The following is a 17,631-nucleotide window of genomic DNA, read 5'->3' on the forward strand; positions in this document are numbered from 1 at the left end:
TGTACTTCCTGCTGTGAACAGCATGAGGCTTCAACAATTCCACTAAGGCAAGATGACTGTTTGTCAGCCTGGCTGTAAGGCTGTGTGCTCTCATGGCAACACTAAATACAGTAGCATGGAATTAAAATCACATGGGAAGACAGCCACTGACAAAAAACTTGAAGCAAGCAAAATAATTGTAAGCATTCTCCTCTTAGCTGCAAACTTCCAGCTCTGAATTCATCACACCTCTTCTCTTTTGGTTTCCAAATGTAATTACAAACCAAGAGTTTAAAATTTGCCCACAACACAAAACAGAGTAAGTAAAAAAGAGTTCAAAACAGCAGTCCAGCAATGAAAACATTTGACTATGAGAGAGTAGAGCTTTGACTGCAAGCCTTGTTTCAAGGACTAAAGCGTTTTGTATCAGACTTGTTGCACACAACACAGCAGCAACACTGTTAGTGTTGGAACTCAATTATAGGCTCTTCATTCCCAGACGAATACTAACAAAAGAATTTGATCTCATTTTTTCTCTATATATGTCAAATGATTTCAGAGCCACAGCTTCAGCTGGAAAAACAGAGCGCGCTTCCAGGCTGATCTTGCTTAGTTGCTAAGTTCCTGGGGATTAAGGCATTTCCATGGAAGACTGGGGTCTGAGTCTTTTCAGGGTCTGAGACTAAACTCCAGAACTCCCATCTCCAAGGGGAATGAAAAGTGCACAGCAACCTTATCTTCCTTTTCCTAGATGCATAATATTGATCTATTATGTGAAGTGCCTCCTCTGGATGAGCTTTATGCTGAACTCTGTGCTCTCCATGCAGGATAGGTATGTCCTGAGCCAATGAACTGACCTCAAATTCTTCAGAGATTTCTGTTCATCCCCCAAATCCTTGAGATGCATAAAGTTCAGCCCATCAATTCTGGCTAGATTTAGTAACACTAGTTAACAATTGTATGGAAAATGGTTGAGGTTTTTTGTTTGGTTTTGGATTTTATCTTGAACATCTAAATACCTATTGAAACACTCTTCAGCATTCATTTCTTTAGATTCTTTTAGACTTTTCTTTAGAAATCATAATTATTTTATGAAGCAGGAATAGCTATGTATCTCTTTGTTGTTTAATTTCTGTTTAACTGTTTTAACATACAATTAGAAAAAATTCCTTCCTTCATGCCCAATAGTGCTTACGACTTTGGGTTGAATGGCAGATTAAATTTCTAAGGGTAGGGTTTATATCTACTGTCAGAAATCAATGTATTCAGTTGCACCAGGTCCCCACGGTGATTGATCTCAACAGTTTAGATACTTCTCCTAGGATGGGATGGTTCCTGGGAGTACACGTCTGTCCTGGTTTTGGCTGAGATAGGGTTAAATTTCTTCCTAGTGCTGTGTTTTGGATTTAGTATGAGGAGAATGTTGATAACACACTGATGTTTTCAGTTGTTGCTAAGTGCCCTCCTAGTCCAAGGACAGCTCCCGTGCCTACTAACTGAGCTAGGTACACAAGATGGGAGGGAACGTAATCAGGACAGCCAGCCCAGCTGGCTAATGGGGTATTCCATACCATGTGACGTCATGCTCAGTATATGAACGGTAGGCGTGATCCAGGAAGTACTGATGGCTACTTGGTTATCGGTCAGCGCGGGTGGTGAGCAATTGCATTGTGCATCACTCATTTTGTATATTTTATAATTATCATTATTATTTTCCCTTTTTTTCTGTTCTATTAAACTGTCTTTATCTCAACCCACGAGTTTTTCTCACTCTTACCCTTCCGATTCTCTCCCCGTCCCGCTGGGGGTGGGGGGAGTGAGTGAGCGGCTGCGTGGTATTTGGCTGCCTGCCAGGTTAAACCACGACAATGTCTCTCTTTATTAACTACAGAAGGATCCTGGCATAGCCTGCTTGAATGAGATGTCTGAATGTATAGACGGCTAATATCAGGTGAGATTACTGCCACCCCAAAAATGGATGATTTGCATAGTCTTTCCCCTGAATGCTTTTCTTCCAGTGGTTCATAGTTAGTAACTATCACCTCTGACTCAAACAGATCCATGTTTTTATTTTTTAGTGCTTAAACTGTAGTGACACGTGTAACTTTGAATTCAAGATTTCCATGCACAACTTACTTTGCTGTGTATTTCATTAACTTAATCATTTTCTTCTTTTCTATCTGTCTCCAACTTCAGGACCTATCAGGAAAAGTCCCTTCCAAATTAAGAAACGTCCCAATAGCAGCACCAATTTTAAAATCACCTTTCACAATATATAAATACACCTGTGTGTGTTCTACATACTATGATTTTTTTTCAGATTTGCTTTGGCACACAGCACAACTGTATAATCCCCAATTAAAGTATTCAGTTGCCAGGAATTTCTTTAATATACTCTGGTTCACTCGAAAGTTGAGCACACCTCTTTTACTTTTTGTTTATTGTCATGATTGTATAGCAACTCAGCGATTTTAGCTAAACCCTAAGGGCCCTCTCTAGAAATAAAATAAGAAGAAAAGACTTTGATGATAGGTACTGAAGGTGAATGTTTCCTAATTAACTTGCATTGAATGCCAAAGGAGATAAGGTAATGTTGCTAGTGCTGACTTGACTTCCATAGGAAAGATCTCATGTAGTATTATTAAACTTTGACCTCTGCTGTTTGTATCTTTTGGCCTGAAGAAGTCAATGCATAATGTTAATCCAGTCACAGTACTTGGAGAAATTACAACTTAATGACATGCTGTGACATTTGTCCAAAGAAACTTTGTTAAGTAGAAGATGAATTTAAACAAACAATGAGAAAAATACATCAGTAGATATGAAGTAAAGAGACTAAAGTGGACTCCAGAATTCTGTATGATAACATTACTATAGCTCATAGGCTATTATATATGTGCTAAAGCTTTTATCCACCTCTATCTTAGGCATTTTCTGAATTAAATTTTATTGTTAAAAGCTAAAGAAAAAGCGTTTTATTTCACATAGCATACTGTTTTAACTTATTAAAATTAATTTTGTGCACTGCAAACAATAATAACCAATGCTGCTTAAAATCCCCTGCTTATTTATGCAGAATTTCAGTCGTCACTGCCAGGGTGTTAAATTGCTCACACGTTACATAAATATGTGTGTATATTCACAATCTGAAATAAGCATATATATATATTTATATCTGTGTGTGAATGCATAAATAAATATGTAACGTATAACTTAGAATTTATCTACTCTGTAGTCTGTACTCTGATTTTTATAGAACAGGTAGCACAACAGATCTCAGACAAAACAAAATGCATATAAATTTTTCTGTCACCATGTTTTTTGTGCAAACTAAAAGCATGTGGTAGAAAACTTTACTGGTAAGTGAATTGTCAGTAAGTTTTTGAACACACTGGAATTTTTTGTGGGAGTACTTTCACTGATACAGAAAGCAAATAAGGAGTTCTGTCACACTATTTCAAATATGACATATGCAACATTCTGGGTGCAAAAAGACAAGTGAATGTAAAAAATGATCCAAACCTATCCTTCAAAGCCCCCTTATCTTTCAATATCCAAAATAGTTTACTCTTATCAACAAATGTAGATGTTTCAGTTGTTACATAATGAAAATGTTCTACTCTAATGTCTCAAACAATTCCTCAGCTTTTTTAATAAATCCCATAAGTTTATTATCATTTATTAAATAATTCCTGTTTAAAAGTTTGTAGCATTGAGGTAAGTTGTGCTCGTAAATACAGGAAAAATTAGACTTAAAACTGAACAGTGATATACAAACCAAATTACTTCTCATGTTTTCCAATGGCAGTGTTAAAATAAAGGAGATTTCTCGATAACTTCCCTACTATCTTGTGGGAGTTTCATAAACTGTTAAGTTCTATACTATGTTGTGATTGACTAACTTTCATCATTTCTTATTCAAAGTCACTCTAGGTTACTGCTAAAATGATTGTATAAGCCTATGAATGACAATATCTTATTTTAAATGCTGAAAACAGTATATAAAAGTGTTCCCTCCTAGACATTGAGGTTCTCATCTCTGTTTTAAATAATCTCTTGGAGAAACATTCTCCCCATCCCAAACTTTTTGTGTACTTTTTAAGCAGTCAGAACATCTTCAAAAGCTGGGTAATCTTCATGGATATATTTTTTTATAGCTACTTTCCCAATATTCTATGCTCTGCTATCTACAAACTGTAAAGTTCATGAGTTATTAAAAAAATCAAATTGTTGTAAAATAAACATATTTCTATCTCAGCTTGCATTCGATATATGATCTGTTACTTTACAAGAAGTGTTATTTCAAACTGTTGTATTCATTAATGCTATATGATTACCCAAATGCTCCACAGAGAAAACAAAGTCACCTCTGTCACAGGATTACACGTGAGAAATTTCAGGCAGACTGAGTATTTATGAAGCAATTAGATGGGTGTCAACTTCCTGCCTTTAAGAGCTGCTTTTTATATCCTTAACTAGGGAGAAATCACTGTGCTGATAACAACTGTCTATCTTGGCACAGGACTTTCAAAGAGTACTGTACTATATAATTCCTCACATCGGTCTTTAGGAAATATGACTGTGTCACAATATGGCCTCATAGAGAGGACTAAAATAGCTTATCAGTATTCCTTTCACAGAATTTACAGTTGAGATGTCAGCCTCCAAACTCCATGCATAAATGAGGGCAATTGTACCAGGAAACCTTTTTGTTACCACTCCTAGAAAGAGAGTTGCTACACCAATGCCAGGGACACTGACGGAGAAGCTTGAGGCCGCAGTACTGTTTACACGTATTTTCGAAAGCAGTTGATAATTCAGTGTGCTGATTCTACTCTTCCTTAGTCACAGATCTCTCTCTAATCACCATCAGAAATGTCCCTTTCAATGCAATATATCAAAGCTATTGACCACTTGAAGAAAGGACATCATGCTGTCAGCACTTCCTTACTGAGGCAATTTCTAAAGCAACGTTACTGTCTTTTACTTATTTGCTTTATTAAAAATACAAAAGAAACATACATGGAGGCTTCTAGGCAGAAATTTAAATGCAGCATCAAATTAGAAGGAATATAGCTCTCAGCAGCTGCTAGATGGCTTCTGGTCCATCAGGGCCTCTCATATGGCCCTTTGGAGCATAATGCAATGGGCCTGAAGGCTTTATGGACACAACCTCAGAATCACACATACAAGGGTGCCCATGCAGGGGGACATTTTGGATTACACCTGTTACTGTGACAGAATGGAAAGATGTATCTCCTCACTCCCAATCACTGCTCACGTGATTTTCTCAAACCATAAAATATCAATACTAAATACTTTAAAAAATCCACATAGCTTTCTAACAGTATTTTCAAATCTCAAGATGGAAGCAGCATGCGTTTAACCACCAGGAAGAAGTGCAAAAATCCAATTTCTACATGCTGATTTGAGTGTGATGCTATTTGTAGTTTCTGTCCTGAACTGGGAATATCACTTTATTACATGATGTCTTACCATCATCCTTGTCAGGTACAATGGTAATTCGAGTGCTTGGGAATTCTGCACCAATTCTTCCACCCATTGGCATGCTCAGCAAAACATCAAAGGTCTCAGCCTCTTCATACAAGGAATCATCTATGATGACGATCCGACACATTTTTTCTTGTTCGTCTTTGTCAAAACGTAGAATGCTGTTGTGATCCTCAGGCCTGGATATGTAGTCAGAGTAAGAAAGCACCGAGGTTGGGGCAGTGCCAGATGCTGTTCCTGTGGCATAAAAGGAAAACAGTCACTATACATACATACCATGGTTATAATGATCCCCTCACAGAGGCTGAATTTTATTTTCATTATCTTTTAATTTCTATTTACTTTTAGGTGATAAGATGGGCTGAAACATCTGACCAGGCTACATTTCTGAGGTCCGTGGACAAAATACTTCCATATAGGATGCAATGCGAGCACATGGCTCCTCAAATTCATTTGCGGTTTTTCAGTCAAAAGGAATATTGTAGTCTATCACAAGAGACACAGGCTGACAAAGGAGACCCTGTGAGGATTACCAATTAACTCCCTTAGTATATTTTACCCATTGAAGATATCGGTGGACCAGAAATTAACTATAACAGATAGAATTTGATGAAAACAAATTATTTTGATTCCAGATCACCTCACCAAAAATGTTGCTTCATCTCTCTAGATGAAAAATAATAATAATAAAAGCACAGGTGTAGAGACCCCATCCTCTGTGTGGATATAATTAATAGGAGATTGAAAGATAGAGGAAGGACAAGCATGGCAATTAAGCAATATTATTTTATAATAATTTTTTCAAGATACTAACAAGTAAAGGGTATCCTGGGCAATCACTGCAGTGCTTTCAGTTCCCATCACTTTCAGATATATGAGGCTGTATATAAAAATCTTGCAAAAAGTTAAAGAACACGGACCCTCTTCACCTGCTAACAAATGGCAGAAATTTGGAACATGATAATTTTCTAGCTGTATTCAATAATACTCTAAGATAGACTGCAAAGATGAATACATTTCCCGTTGAGACTGAAGCTATTTAGATGAAAAAGTAATTAACAGTTATAAACAGTTTTATTATGCAATAGATGGAACAATTCTTCTTGCTTTTCTGTCTCTTTTCCATTTTTACCTTTTTTTTTCTATAGTAGATTCTGTTACCTTGTTGTGTGTAGCAGATAACCATCAGTTCCTGGCTCACATCTCCACTTCTTCTGACTGGAATAAATAATTCACCAACATCTTCTTCAATAGTATAGGTGGGCTGAGGAATAAAGACAGTTGATTCTGCAAAGAACAGACACATTTCTTTATGTAGATTTATGGCCTCATACAGTCACCTGCAAAATAGCTAAGAGCATTTTAGCATATTCTGAAGTGCAACAAATAACTCGTATTTATCAGCAACGGTGCTAAATTTTAAGAAAAACTTGGAGGGTAATAGAAGTAGAGTTTCTTAGTCTTTCAGAAATGGAAAAGAAAATCAGATCATTAGGTCTGAATTCACAAGTCCTTACTAAGTAGTCTCTAATGTGACTAATTATCTACGGTTAATGGTGCAAGACAGTGTGTGGAGAATTTGTCCACAAGGTCTATATTTTTATTATGTCCATGGTATTTCATTATTAACTGGTAATCACAGAAGTATCAATAGCATAGGTCACACACAGGCAGTGGTTCTGCAAGGCCATTCTTTAACTTACTGCATCAAGATAACCATGAAAATCATTTGGCATTGCGGATGCAAGATTGAGTTCTTGCTGTCTTACTCTGACTTGGAGATTTGATTTGAATTGGCTACATGTCTACACTCCTATTTTATTCAAAGGAGACGTAGCCAATACAGTCAGTGAAGTCTGGAGATCAATCTCACCCTAAAATGTATCGAACCAAAGAATGTCAGATTTGTTTTTCAGGGAAAAAAAACCACCAAAATGCATTTTAAACTCCTCCATTATTTTATACTCACATAAACACATTGCTGAGTTTTATGCTGTTACAAGGATTCAGGATCAATGTTGTTCTTGTTCTCGCAAAAACTCAAGAACAAATGGTGGTTCTGCATATAATTTTAAAGCACCTTTATAGTTTCATTAATGTGACTGCAACCCAAACAGAATATAATTCCATATAATATCAAATCAAGTGGTATCAAGTGACTGCACAAAGCAAATCTTTTCATTATTTCAGAGTACTTTGGCAAACAATGTTCTGAAAATTGTCATGTGACTTCGTTGAAAACATGTTCCAGGTTTTATTTCTCCAACTGGAAAATACTACTTGCATGACTTAAGGTCAAAAGCCTGCCTTAAAAATGCTGTAATTCAGGTTTGATAAGATCTAGACACTTTCACTATTCCAGCAAATCAGAAATTCAGTGTGAAAAACACAAATCCCTACCTTTTTGTTTTAAAGTAAACCAAAAGATAACATTAAAACCCCCCATTTTTTTCCTTTTATTTCTCCCTTTAGAATTAAGTTGACAAACTGAAAAACTCTATCTTTCAAAAAAATGCAGGAATCTGATTTGTTCTGTTTCCTGTCTGTCTCATAATTATCCAACTAGGAGTAAAATGACACTACAGAAGTTTAACAGACCTTATGTACAACATAAAAGCTCAGAGGAGAATGATCTACACCATCTCAGCTAGTATAAGAAAACACATCCTTATGCAATCTCTTTTTGGAATAAAACATTAACTAATGTCCCATATACCAAGGGCCTGGTATGGCTTTCCAAACAAGCTTACTATTTTGTGCTAAGACTACACCATTCAAGTAAATGAATTTTAAAATCTTTTTCACTGGAAGCAGAATAAAACTTTTGATGGTTCCTATTCAGTTAGCATCTGAACTTGTTATACCCTGCGCTTTAAAAGTTTATTAGGAAATCCAGTCCTTCCCCTCAAAGTTCTCTCTATATTTTTCCTGTAGATATTCCTTGATTTGCAGCTGTGCATTTGATTTTCTCCTATGCAACTTCATTTTATGTATAATTACTACAAATTCTCTGGGAATGTAAAAATTTTATCTTAATATAAGAAATAGAAAAAACTATCAGATTATTATCTTGAGTTGTTTCTATAATCTCACTGATTATAGAAAAGATAGATTAACACATTTTCAACTAATTTCTGTGTCTCATAGATACTGCTTTTCAAGTTAAGCACTATTCTTCTCAGTGACTAAATATGGATGTCAGATAACCTCTGGTTTAACTTGCATCTGTAACTAGGAACTAAGAAAACTCTGACAGTTTTCCTGCCTAGTCCTCTTCAAATGTTAATTAGGGAAGACTATATAAAACAAGCTGTTACAGTCCAATATTTGAAAGATGCCTTAAGGACAGTTTTGTGTGACCATGGCCCAGGGTTTCAAGTGTCTGGATGCAGCTGAAAAGCACATTCTACTTTTTTTTTTTTTTAATCAGCTTCTTTCTTCATTTACATTAAACCATAATTTTATTTGTTCTTCACAGAGCTTGTGCTGTACTTGGTCTAGTGAACTTTACCCTTACTGAGCTTCTTAACTTAATATTAAGGCCTAATTGATGCAACTAGTCTGCTCCAAGACCCAAACTTGTTGGGACCAACCAGCCTGGACTTCCCTGTACCATCCTCTCCCACATAAATTATCATGGCAGAGTAAACCAAGTCAGCCTCCAGCCACCTGTGCAGATACACTCTGTTTGCAAACATATTGAACCAAAAACCTATTATACCTAAAATGAAAACAAAACTAAACAAAACAAAAAAACCTAGAAATAATATATGATAGGAAAATGCAGGTATTTCATCAAAGCGTGCTAGCCTAGTTACATATTCATGAATCACTTAAAGTGATAGAGGAAAAATGGCTACCCAATGCCCAAGTCTGTCTTCAGAAATATTCTGAGGAAAGGTAAGCTTAACTGTCCACTGTTACTCATAGCATTTGCCCTCCAGTTTATCTTTTGGTATATGCAGATATTGGCAGTACAGTCCTGGAAAAGTTCTTACCATCTCCTGGGTCAATAATTTCCACCATGGATACATCAGGAAATTCCAGAACTGCCATGACAGGCTCAGAAAGAACAATTTGAAAGGACTCAGACTGTTCGTGTTCACCATCACTCAAAATCCGTACTCGCCACGTAGCTAAGGTTTGGCCAGGATTAAACTGCACCTGCTTCTGGGCTTTTCCTCTGAAGTCTTTATCTTTCTTGGCAGTACCATCTTTGGTGCTAATACCTGCCAAAATCAGAAATTCAGGTCATTGAAAACATCACTTGTCATTTTTCTCTCATTATGTCATCTTTAAAAAAAGAAATTTTAGAAAAATATACTTTACACAACCTGAGAGTGTTCAAGCCAACTCTGTTACTCTTAATCAATTTTATATTGGTATCACACATAGAGGTGGAAGCACATCAATTAACACTATGAAAGGCAGTTTGGACAGAATTAGCCAAAGCAAAACTAACTACTAGAAAAACTACATTCTCTGAGGTTACAGTCAAGTTTCCATTTCTCCGTAATTCAACTATGGATGCCCAAAAGGCCCAACAGATTTTTTTCCCCCCTTTAACATTCTGGGTTCTCTTCTGTTCCGGAACATCTAAATAACATGCTGCCTGAAACCCTCAAAAATATTTATTCCTCTTAGAAAAAATAAAAACACACCTGGAAAGTTCAGCCTTCAAGGGGAAAGCTAAGGAAAACTCAAAGACAGGTAAGGGGTAAAACATAAGGAATAAGGATGAAAGAAGTAAAATCTGAACCACTGTGGTCATTCCCACTACAATAAGCATTTTTTTAAATGATTATCCTCTTATTTCAGTGTCTGCATAATGACAATCATTAAATTCAAGTAAGTTGAAACTGCAAAGCCATGGGATAAAATCCAATACAGCTCATCCCACCGAGACAGCACAGACCTTACAGTCTTGGACCCAGGCTGCTCTAAAATGGATTTTCATTGGCATTTCTCTCCCAGTTTAAGGCTGTCTGACAGGCCCTCATGGAAATTAGACAGTCCTTCAGAACTATCTCCAACTCATGCATTTGGCCCCTGTTTGAACCCCACAGTACCACTCAAATCTTAAAGGTCTTTCTCAGGTTTTCAGAAAAAACTTAAAATTTCTCTTTCTCTGCCTGTTTCTTCCAACTGTATTGTTAATGTATTAAAACACATCACCTTTCCCTACAAACCTTGCCTTTCTTGCTTCCTGCTTGTGCCTTCTCCTAAGTCATAGCCAATATTTTACATAACCTATAACCCTTCAGCCCCTTTGGCACTGCACATGGACCAGAAAGGCCAGTAAACATCTTAACCAGTATCTTTTATGTTCTTTTCAACTCTGTAATTCCATTTTGCAGGATTAAGGTAGTCAGAGGCAAGTTATCCAAACTGCTTCTGCTGGATTTTGAGTCAGCTCAATTCAGAAACTGAACTTGAATCCATAGGTAGAAAATTTTGTAAACACTCTATTTGAAGGATCAGAAGTCAAATCAGTATCTGTTAATCAGTACCAGTGATTAATTTAAACCACACATTCTTAAATTTGTATTTCATTCATCTCTTCTATTATTTTACTTTCTTTAAAAGAAATATATTATCAAAGTCAGTTCACTGTTCAAAACAGAGCCTTTTAAGTTAGATACAGCTAGTTAGTGCCTATATCCCTTAAATCTCATACCAAGATAGGTGTCCTAACTACATCTCAGTACCTGAAACTCAGATTCTTACTCAGAAAGAGATGTAAACAGCAAGTTGATTTCTAAGCATGAGTTTGTGCTCCATGCCAGGTAAATGCTTACATATCTCTGCAAAACCAGCTTTACATTGAGTGCCTTTTCTAAGCAGTGTAAGCTCACCATAGTTTTCAACATGGAACTGTACAAGAATAATGCTCCCTGATCCAAATGCATCACTAGGAAGAGGATAGGAACAGATCCAGAAGTTAGAGACAGGTGTGAGGTTGCAGAATGTGATAACACAATCTTTTTTCACCTTTTCACTCTCCAGACACTGCAAACAGCTTTCAACACCTCCTGTATCAGCCTTAGTTGACTGCCAACATTGACTGAAGAAAATGAGCCTAATGCTCATAGTTGCTAATCAGACCAGCTCACAATAGCCTTCCTGGAAAATGATCTATGTTTATTGTTGTCTTTTCAATTGCTACAACTGTATTTTCTCATTACAGGAAAAATAAAATCTGGACAGGAACTGTATTCTGTGAAGCAAATACAACAGTGGTATCAACTGGGTCTCAGGTTGTTAAGTCAAAAATTAATTGCAGAAGACCAGAAAAAAAAAAAGTGAAAATTTCATCCTATAACTAAAGAGATCATATACTTAGCATAACAAATGATACTTGCTTTAATAAATAATCATACTCCTTTGAATCTAGCTTGCTTAGTATGAAACGCCAGTAAAAGGATATAGCTGTATTGATACATTTTATCAACTAGCTGGCCAGTGATTTATAGAAGCAATTGATAAGGTTAAAATTGAACTTACTTATAAAAGAGGTTTCTCCCAGGTAACCTCTCCGTTTAAGAACAACATCAAGATATTTGGAGTCTTCATTCACTAAATAATACTCCTTTTCTAAGGAGATCCATGCCCAGTTTAGGCGAAAATGTTGATTCTTCAGCTTATTGCCTCCTGCAAAACAAAATGATAAAGATATATTTATTCCTTTTTCTTTTTTGCTAAATACTACTTTGTCTTTTGAGGTTAATGTAACCTGTATCCTGGGTAAGATGTGTATCTTAGCTGGACATTACAATCCAAAGGTTTTAAAGATTTAAAACTAAGAAATAACAAGTAAAGAACTCAACCATGATACATTTGGTACATATAGGAATAAATTTTATCTTAGATGCACACGAACTAGTCACATTCATTCCAGAGTATGCTAATTTTCTTCTTTTTCAAGGGTAAAAGAACACGAATTAATCTTTGGAATGCCTTTTTTAGAAATTACAAAAATTGTGGATGATCCAAGTTTCTGCAGAACCGTATTGGTATTTCCAAATAACACACAATGTAGGACATCCCATAGAACTTCCTTGATATGATCAGACTGCCAGAAGTACTAGAAGACCCTTAGTATCGTGAGACTGGAGATGATACCTACCATCTTTTAAACTGCATTTACCCATGCAGCCTGCTTCTAAAACTCAATATTTTGTTCAATAAATCTAACATTTTCTGCTCTTATTGGTTTAGAATTTATGCATCAGCACTGTATGATTTTAGGAACAGCTTTCACATCTTCCTAGGAAATGGTTTCAACAAGATTAAGTATTCCCGATACACGCCACAGTTTATAGCTATGCTGATGCCCTCCTAACCTTACATGCTTGTAACTATTGGGTTAAGTATGATTGCCTGTGTCACCTCAGAAGATTTAGAGAGATAAAAATGCTTACTGGAATTCTCTTAAACTATTTTGCAATGACCTATCTTCACGATATGATGAATGCCCCCAACTGAGTAAGCTGCTGAGATGTGTTTTGAAAGTCAATTTTCAACAGACCAAAAGATGTCCTCACAGTTCTTTCTACACAGGCACAACTGTAGCAACACGCTCCTGGTGAAGAAAGCAGACTCCAGGGATCCTTTCCAAGGTCTCTACTGTAGCAGTAGCACAACAGTTTCCCTGCAGTCTCCCTGAACACAAATGGTTTCTGTGCACTCAAACACTGGGAATTTAAAGCACAGGACAGCAAGCAGTACACTTGGCTAGGGAAATGGAACTGTTAACACAGATCAAGTCAGCATCTCTGGCTGGCAGCTGTTGATGGTATTCTCCTTAAGTTGAAGACTGTATTTCCTCTTACAATAATTGGAAGAACCTTCACAGTCCTCCTCAAACAAAAATACCCATATATTTATCAACAGAAGTAGGCTCCCTTTTTGAAGCCAAAGCAATGCAGGAATACAGGAAGCATCCCTCAAAGTTTTGGAGAGGATGATATGGAAGTCATTTAACTCCAACTGCAAAACACTAAGCACAGCCTAAAATCTGAGCACATCTCAGCCTAATCTCTCGCTCCCAGCAGAAATGAAGCTGTTGTGTCTACAATGAATGGGATTTGTACAACTGTAAAACAACAGGAAATGTTTATTGAAATGGCAGGCTTCACGGAGTTTTTCTTAGTCTAAAAAAGCAACGCAGAAACAACAAATGCAAACAGATGGCACTCTAAGGTCCAGTTAAAAATGCTACTTTTTTTTCAGTTGGAAAGATAATAGCTGAAAAGAGCTAGCACCCATTTCACTGACTATAAACCAAGTATTTGTACAACAGACTGCATATGTCAAATTAGATTAACATATTTCTGATAAAATATAGTATAGCTTTACTTTCTCATGTGCAGTTTACCTCCATCTGTTCACTGATTTTCCACAGTAAAAAGGCATTTCTTGTCAGTGTAGGGATTCTGGATGTCACAGATAAAAGGGCATGACAAATCAAGCTCTGTATAAAATGCTATTGGATGAGTTTGTTGTTACTCAGGAGAATCCTCTAATTTCCATAGCAAGAATAAAATAACCTGTTAAGCTCACTGAAGGCAGATGCTTACTCAGCAACTGTGAGAGGCTGTAGTCTGATTTCCTTCCCACAAGGTGCTGCTACAGAACCAGGTTTGCTCGGGTAACGACTGTCTGAAACGTGCAAGGAATTCCCTTTAGAAATTAACACTTCTGTACACAAGCCAGTGAATAAAGTAATTCCTCAGAACAGCAGAGAAACATATCTAAGTATTTCAGTTCACTCATGGCTTAACTACTGGAGGAAGAGCCAAATGGAGGTTGGTTTTCCCCTTCCAGTTTCTTCCATTCTAATCCTTGAAAAATTAGGCAGCCCTTCCATATGCTCCCACTCTGCTTCAAAGATAAGCCTCTATATTTCTTTATTGACCTGTCTACTAGAAAAAAACCAAGCATACTTGTGTAATCTCACATAAAGGCAATGGCACTGTGTAAACAAAAGGAGGGAAATGGTTACTGGAGTATCACGCTGCACTCCTTGCCCTGCTTCTTTCTGCTCTTTTGATCTCTATTGTTACTGACAAAGGGGAAGGCTACAAACACACATACCAAAACCTGTAATGAGCACCACAAGAAAACCAGTACCTATAGTGTTAGCTATGCCAGCACTTACATTAGGTTAGCCATATGTTATGTCTTCCCATTAGTTTCCTGGGACAAATGCAACAGAATGTCTTGTTCCTTAACCTAGTGAGAAAAGCTATTTGTGTGCCACCCTTGAACACACTGCCCAATTTAAAGATAATTTGATAGAGAGAGAAAAGTTTCTAAGATATAAAAGGAATGAAAATTTACTGCCAATTAGAGGAGAGAGAATCTATTAGTATCACTACTGAGAAAAAATACTGCTGCATGAGCTTACTAGAAATGAGAATGTCAGACATTGGAAACACCCAGCTAAAGGAAAAGCTTCTGTATCTTTTTAGACAGAGAGATTCCAGCCAGGGGATGGAAAGCTATAGGAAATCTGGCATCATTTGTTCTACTGTCCAAAGAATTGATGGTTTAAATGTGTTATGGACACAGGCACACAATCTACAGCTTGCTTACACACAGGTCTCTTACATTTCAACTCTAGTGTCTTAAATAGTTCAACCTTAAATGTAATCTATATTTGCACATAATTACTGAACATATCAAAATTACTATACATGAGTAAAAATCCCAGTTGTTAAAAAGGAACAGTAGCCAACTACCAAACCAGTTCATTCCTGTCATTGATGCTACGGAAAATGTTGAAGTATACTGAGTTAGAAACCTAATGAGAGTATGAAATTTAGGAAGCAAAGCGCGCAAGAAAGGCAATATGAAAGATTTAATATTGTCTTATTGCCACCTAATTCTTGCTTTCAGCAGTTTTTTTCTGTTTTTTCTTAGAGTAAAAAAAAAAAACGACCCCAAAAAAGTATTTTTTCTAGGGGGCTTCCAGCAAGTCTCCATTTCTACAGGCCTACTTCTGCCCCTGAAATATATATTGATCACGTTTTAGAATGTGCAGTACTAAAACCATCAGAGTTAAATTTTAAGAAAAGCATATAGATATTTTAGATCTTGCTTTCTTCACTTTGTGCTTTTCGTGTTCAGAAGAAATGTTTTCTAAATTATATAAGCCATTTCATAGTCCAATGTCCCCAAAGAATAAAACCAATGTTGATGTTGCTATTACTATTGTTATTATTATTATTACAGACCTCTGACACAATAGAGCAGGAAGCATACAATACATCTTATCTAACTTCAGGTATTTATTTTTGGGCTAGAAATCCTAAACTGTTTTTATAGCCAAACCCGGAAAAGAGGCATTTTGTAAGGCTATGGCTTATTTTAGGCATCTATTTTTGAATGAGATTAGCTGTGCCTCAAAATATGCATAAGTACGTGCATTTTTCCTCAGCAGCTGTTAAAGATGCCTGTCATGACCAGTTACATTGTAAACCTTTTTATTATAGTCATCTAATGCTGGGTAAGTTGAATTCCACCATGCCTGAACTGGGTGAAACCAGGCCTTTTCTACAACATAGTAGAGCTAAGCACCATGCAAACATAAGGTCTGTAAACAATATTAAGAGTATAGCTTTCAGAAATCATAAAATATTAGAAATAAAATTGCAAGTGCCATCTTAATTTGGTTCCCTATTAAATTAAGTATCTGCCCTACAATAATATTTCTCTATGCAAATGAATTTTGCATTGCTCACTAGCACTTCCCTTGGGCATAGTCAAACATTTAGCTGCTAGGCAAATAATTAAGGTACTATACCTCAATGAAAGTTTTGCTTTTGTTCCTCTCACAGACAAGTGCTTGTAATACAAATACATCGGAAGTTTGGAGAGGGAAGCCATTACTAGAGTGCTTTTAAAACTAAACAAAAGGAAGGAGGGCTGTGTTACAACAAGGTAAATCCAAAGTAACTTTGCTTATGTATCAATGAGACGTGGCTGGCAAGATGTCGCTTGTGTGATGCATGAAAACCTGTTTCTTGAATTTTGCCAGGGATCAGAGTGCAGCAGTGCTAAATCAATAGATGCTAGACAGTACGTGGTGCAGTGAGACATTCACAAGAAATGAGATGGCAAGAGTTGTGAGACAGTCAAAAACTTTGTAAGGAGCTCAAGCTAAGGATCTAGAGTAAGGTGGGTCACAAAGTGACTTCATGACTGTGACTTCATGACTGACTGAGGCTGCTGAGGACAATACCCTCTGAAAAGGTTTGCTTATATATGCTTATATAAAGATGGATGCCTCCTAGAATCAGTCTTTATAGGAGTCCTGTCAGCAAATTGGTCACCTGTCAGAAAACAGTGATGTATTATTTTTGCATAGGTCATCAAACCAGAAATTCCTAGAAAGACCAAGTCATCGGAAACTCCAGTTTCAGTAACTCAACATGAATAAAAGAGGAGGGGGAAGAGGAGTTGGTCAGTAAACTGGTTAAAGGGAAAAATATTAAAATGAATATTACCATTTAAGCATTTATCTTTCTAACAATGCTGCTCAGATATCTTTAAAAAGATACAAAACCTCCCTGAGAAATACAGATTAGATTGTCAGAACTTTCTATCATGATGCAAAGAGCTCAGAAAAGGAAAGAATCAGTTCCAGTTATCTCCACAGATCATTGGGCTATGTGAAGACAGTATAAAATATATCTCTGTCATTAAACCGTGTCTCTTGAGCACCAGCAACCTGAAGGACATTCCATAAAGAATGTCTGATTGTAGCTTTGCTGTCCCTAGAAGCTACCCCAGAACCCTAATTCATAAACAAAAGCATACAACTACACCACAATGTTCACTTATTGACACAATAGAAATTGACATATCTTGATACAGATATTGGCTTCCCTACATGGCATCATGGCGTAATCACTCCGAGATCAATCAGCTAAAGAGTGCCTAACCTGCCACATAGACTCATTGTGTCCACAAGATATAAGTCTGTACAAACACAGCTGTCTGGTACTTGTAGAGCTTTATGGTGCAACATATCTGCACTCTTTAGTCATTAGGTGGCGTTGTTTAATGGGGGAAAAAACTTCTATAAATTCTCCCAGGGCAAATTTTGGAAGTGATCATGGACTGGCCAGAAGGCAA

At 36.7% G+C, this 17,631-nt stretch overlaps 1 protein-coding gene across 1 annotated transcript in view; it reads right to left on the minus strand.

Moving 5' to 3' along the window:
• FREM2 (FRAS1 related extracellular matrix 2) overlaps positions 1–17,631 on the minus strand; it is a 142,627-nt gene that overhangs the window by 51,568 nt on the left and 73,428 nt on the right. Inside the window, exons 3-6 of the mRNA XM_075139998.1 lie at positions 11,995–12,141; positions 9,489–9,719; positions 6,652–6,777; positions 5,476–5,727 (exon numbers count right to left, since the gene is read on the minus strand). Of these exons, the coding sequence (XP_074996099.1) occupies positions 5,476–5,727; positions 6,652–6,777; positions 9,489–9,719; positions 11,995–12,141 (756 nt within the window). The remainder of the gene's footprint in view (positions 1–5,475; positions 5,728–6,651; positions 6,778–9,488; positions 9,720–11,994; positions 12,142–17,631) is intronic.

Source organism: Calonectris borealis, chromosome 1 (assembly GCF_964195595.1).
Source record: "Calonectris borealis chromosome 1, bCalBor7.hap1.2, whole genome shotgun sequence".
NCBI lineage: Eukaryota > Metazoa > Chordata > Aves > Procellariiformes > Procellariidae > Calonectris > Calonectris borealis.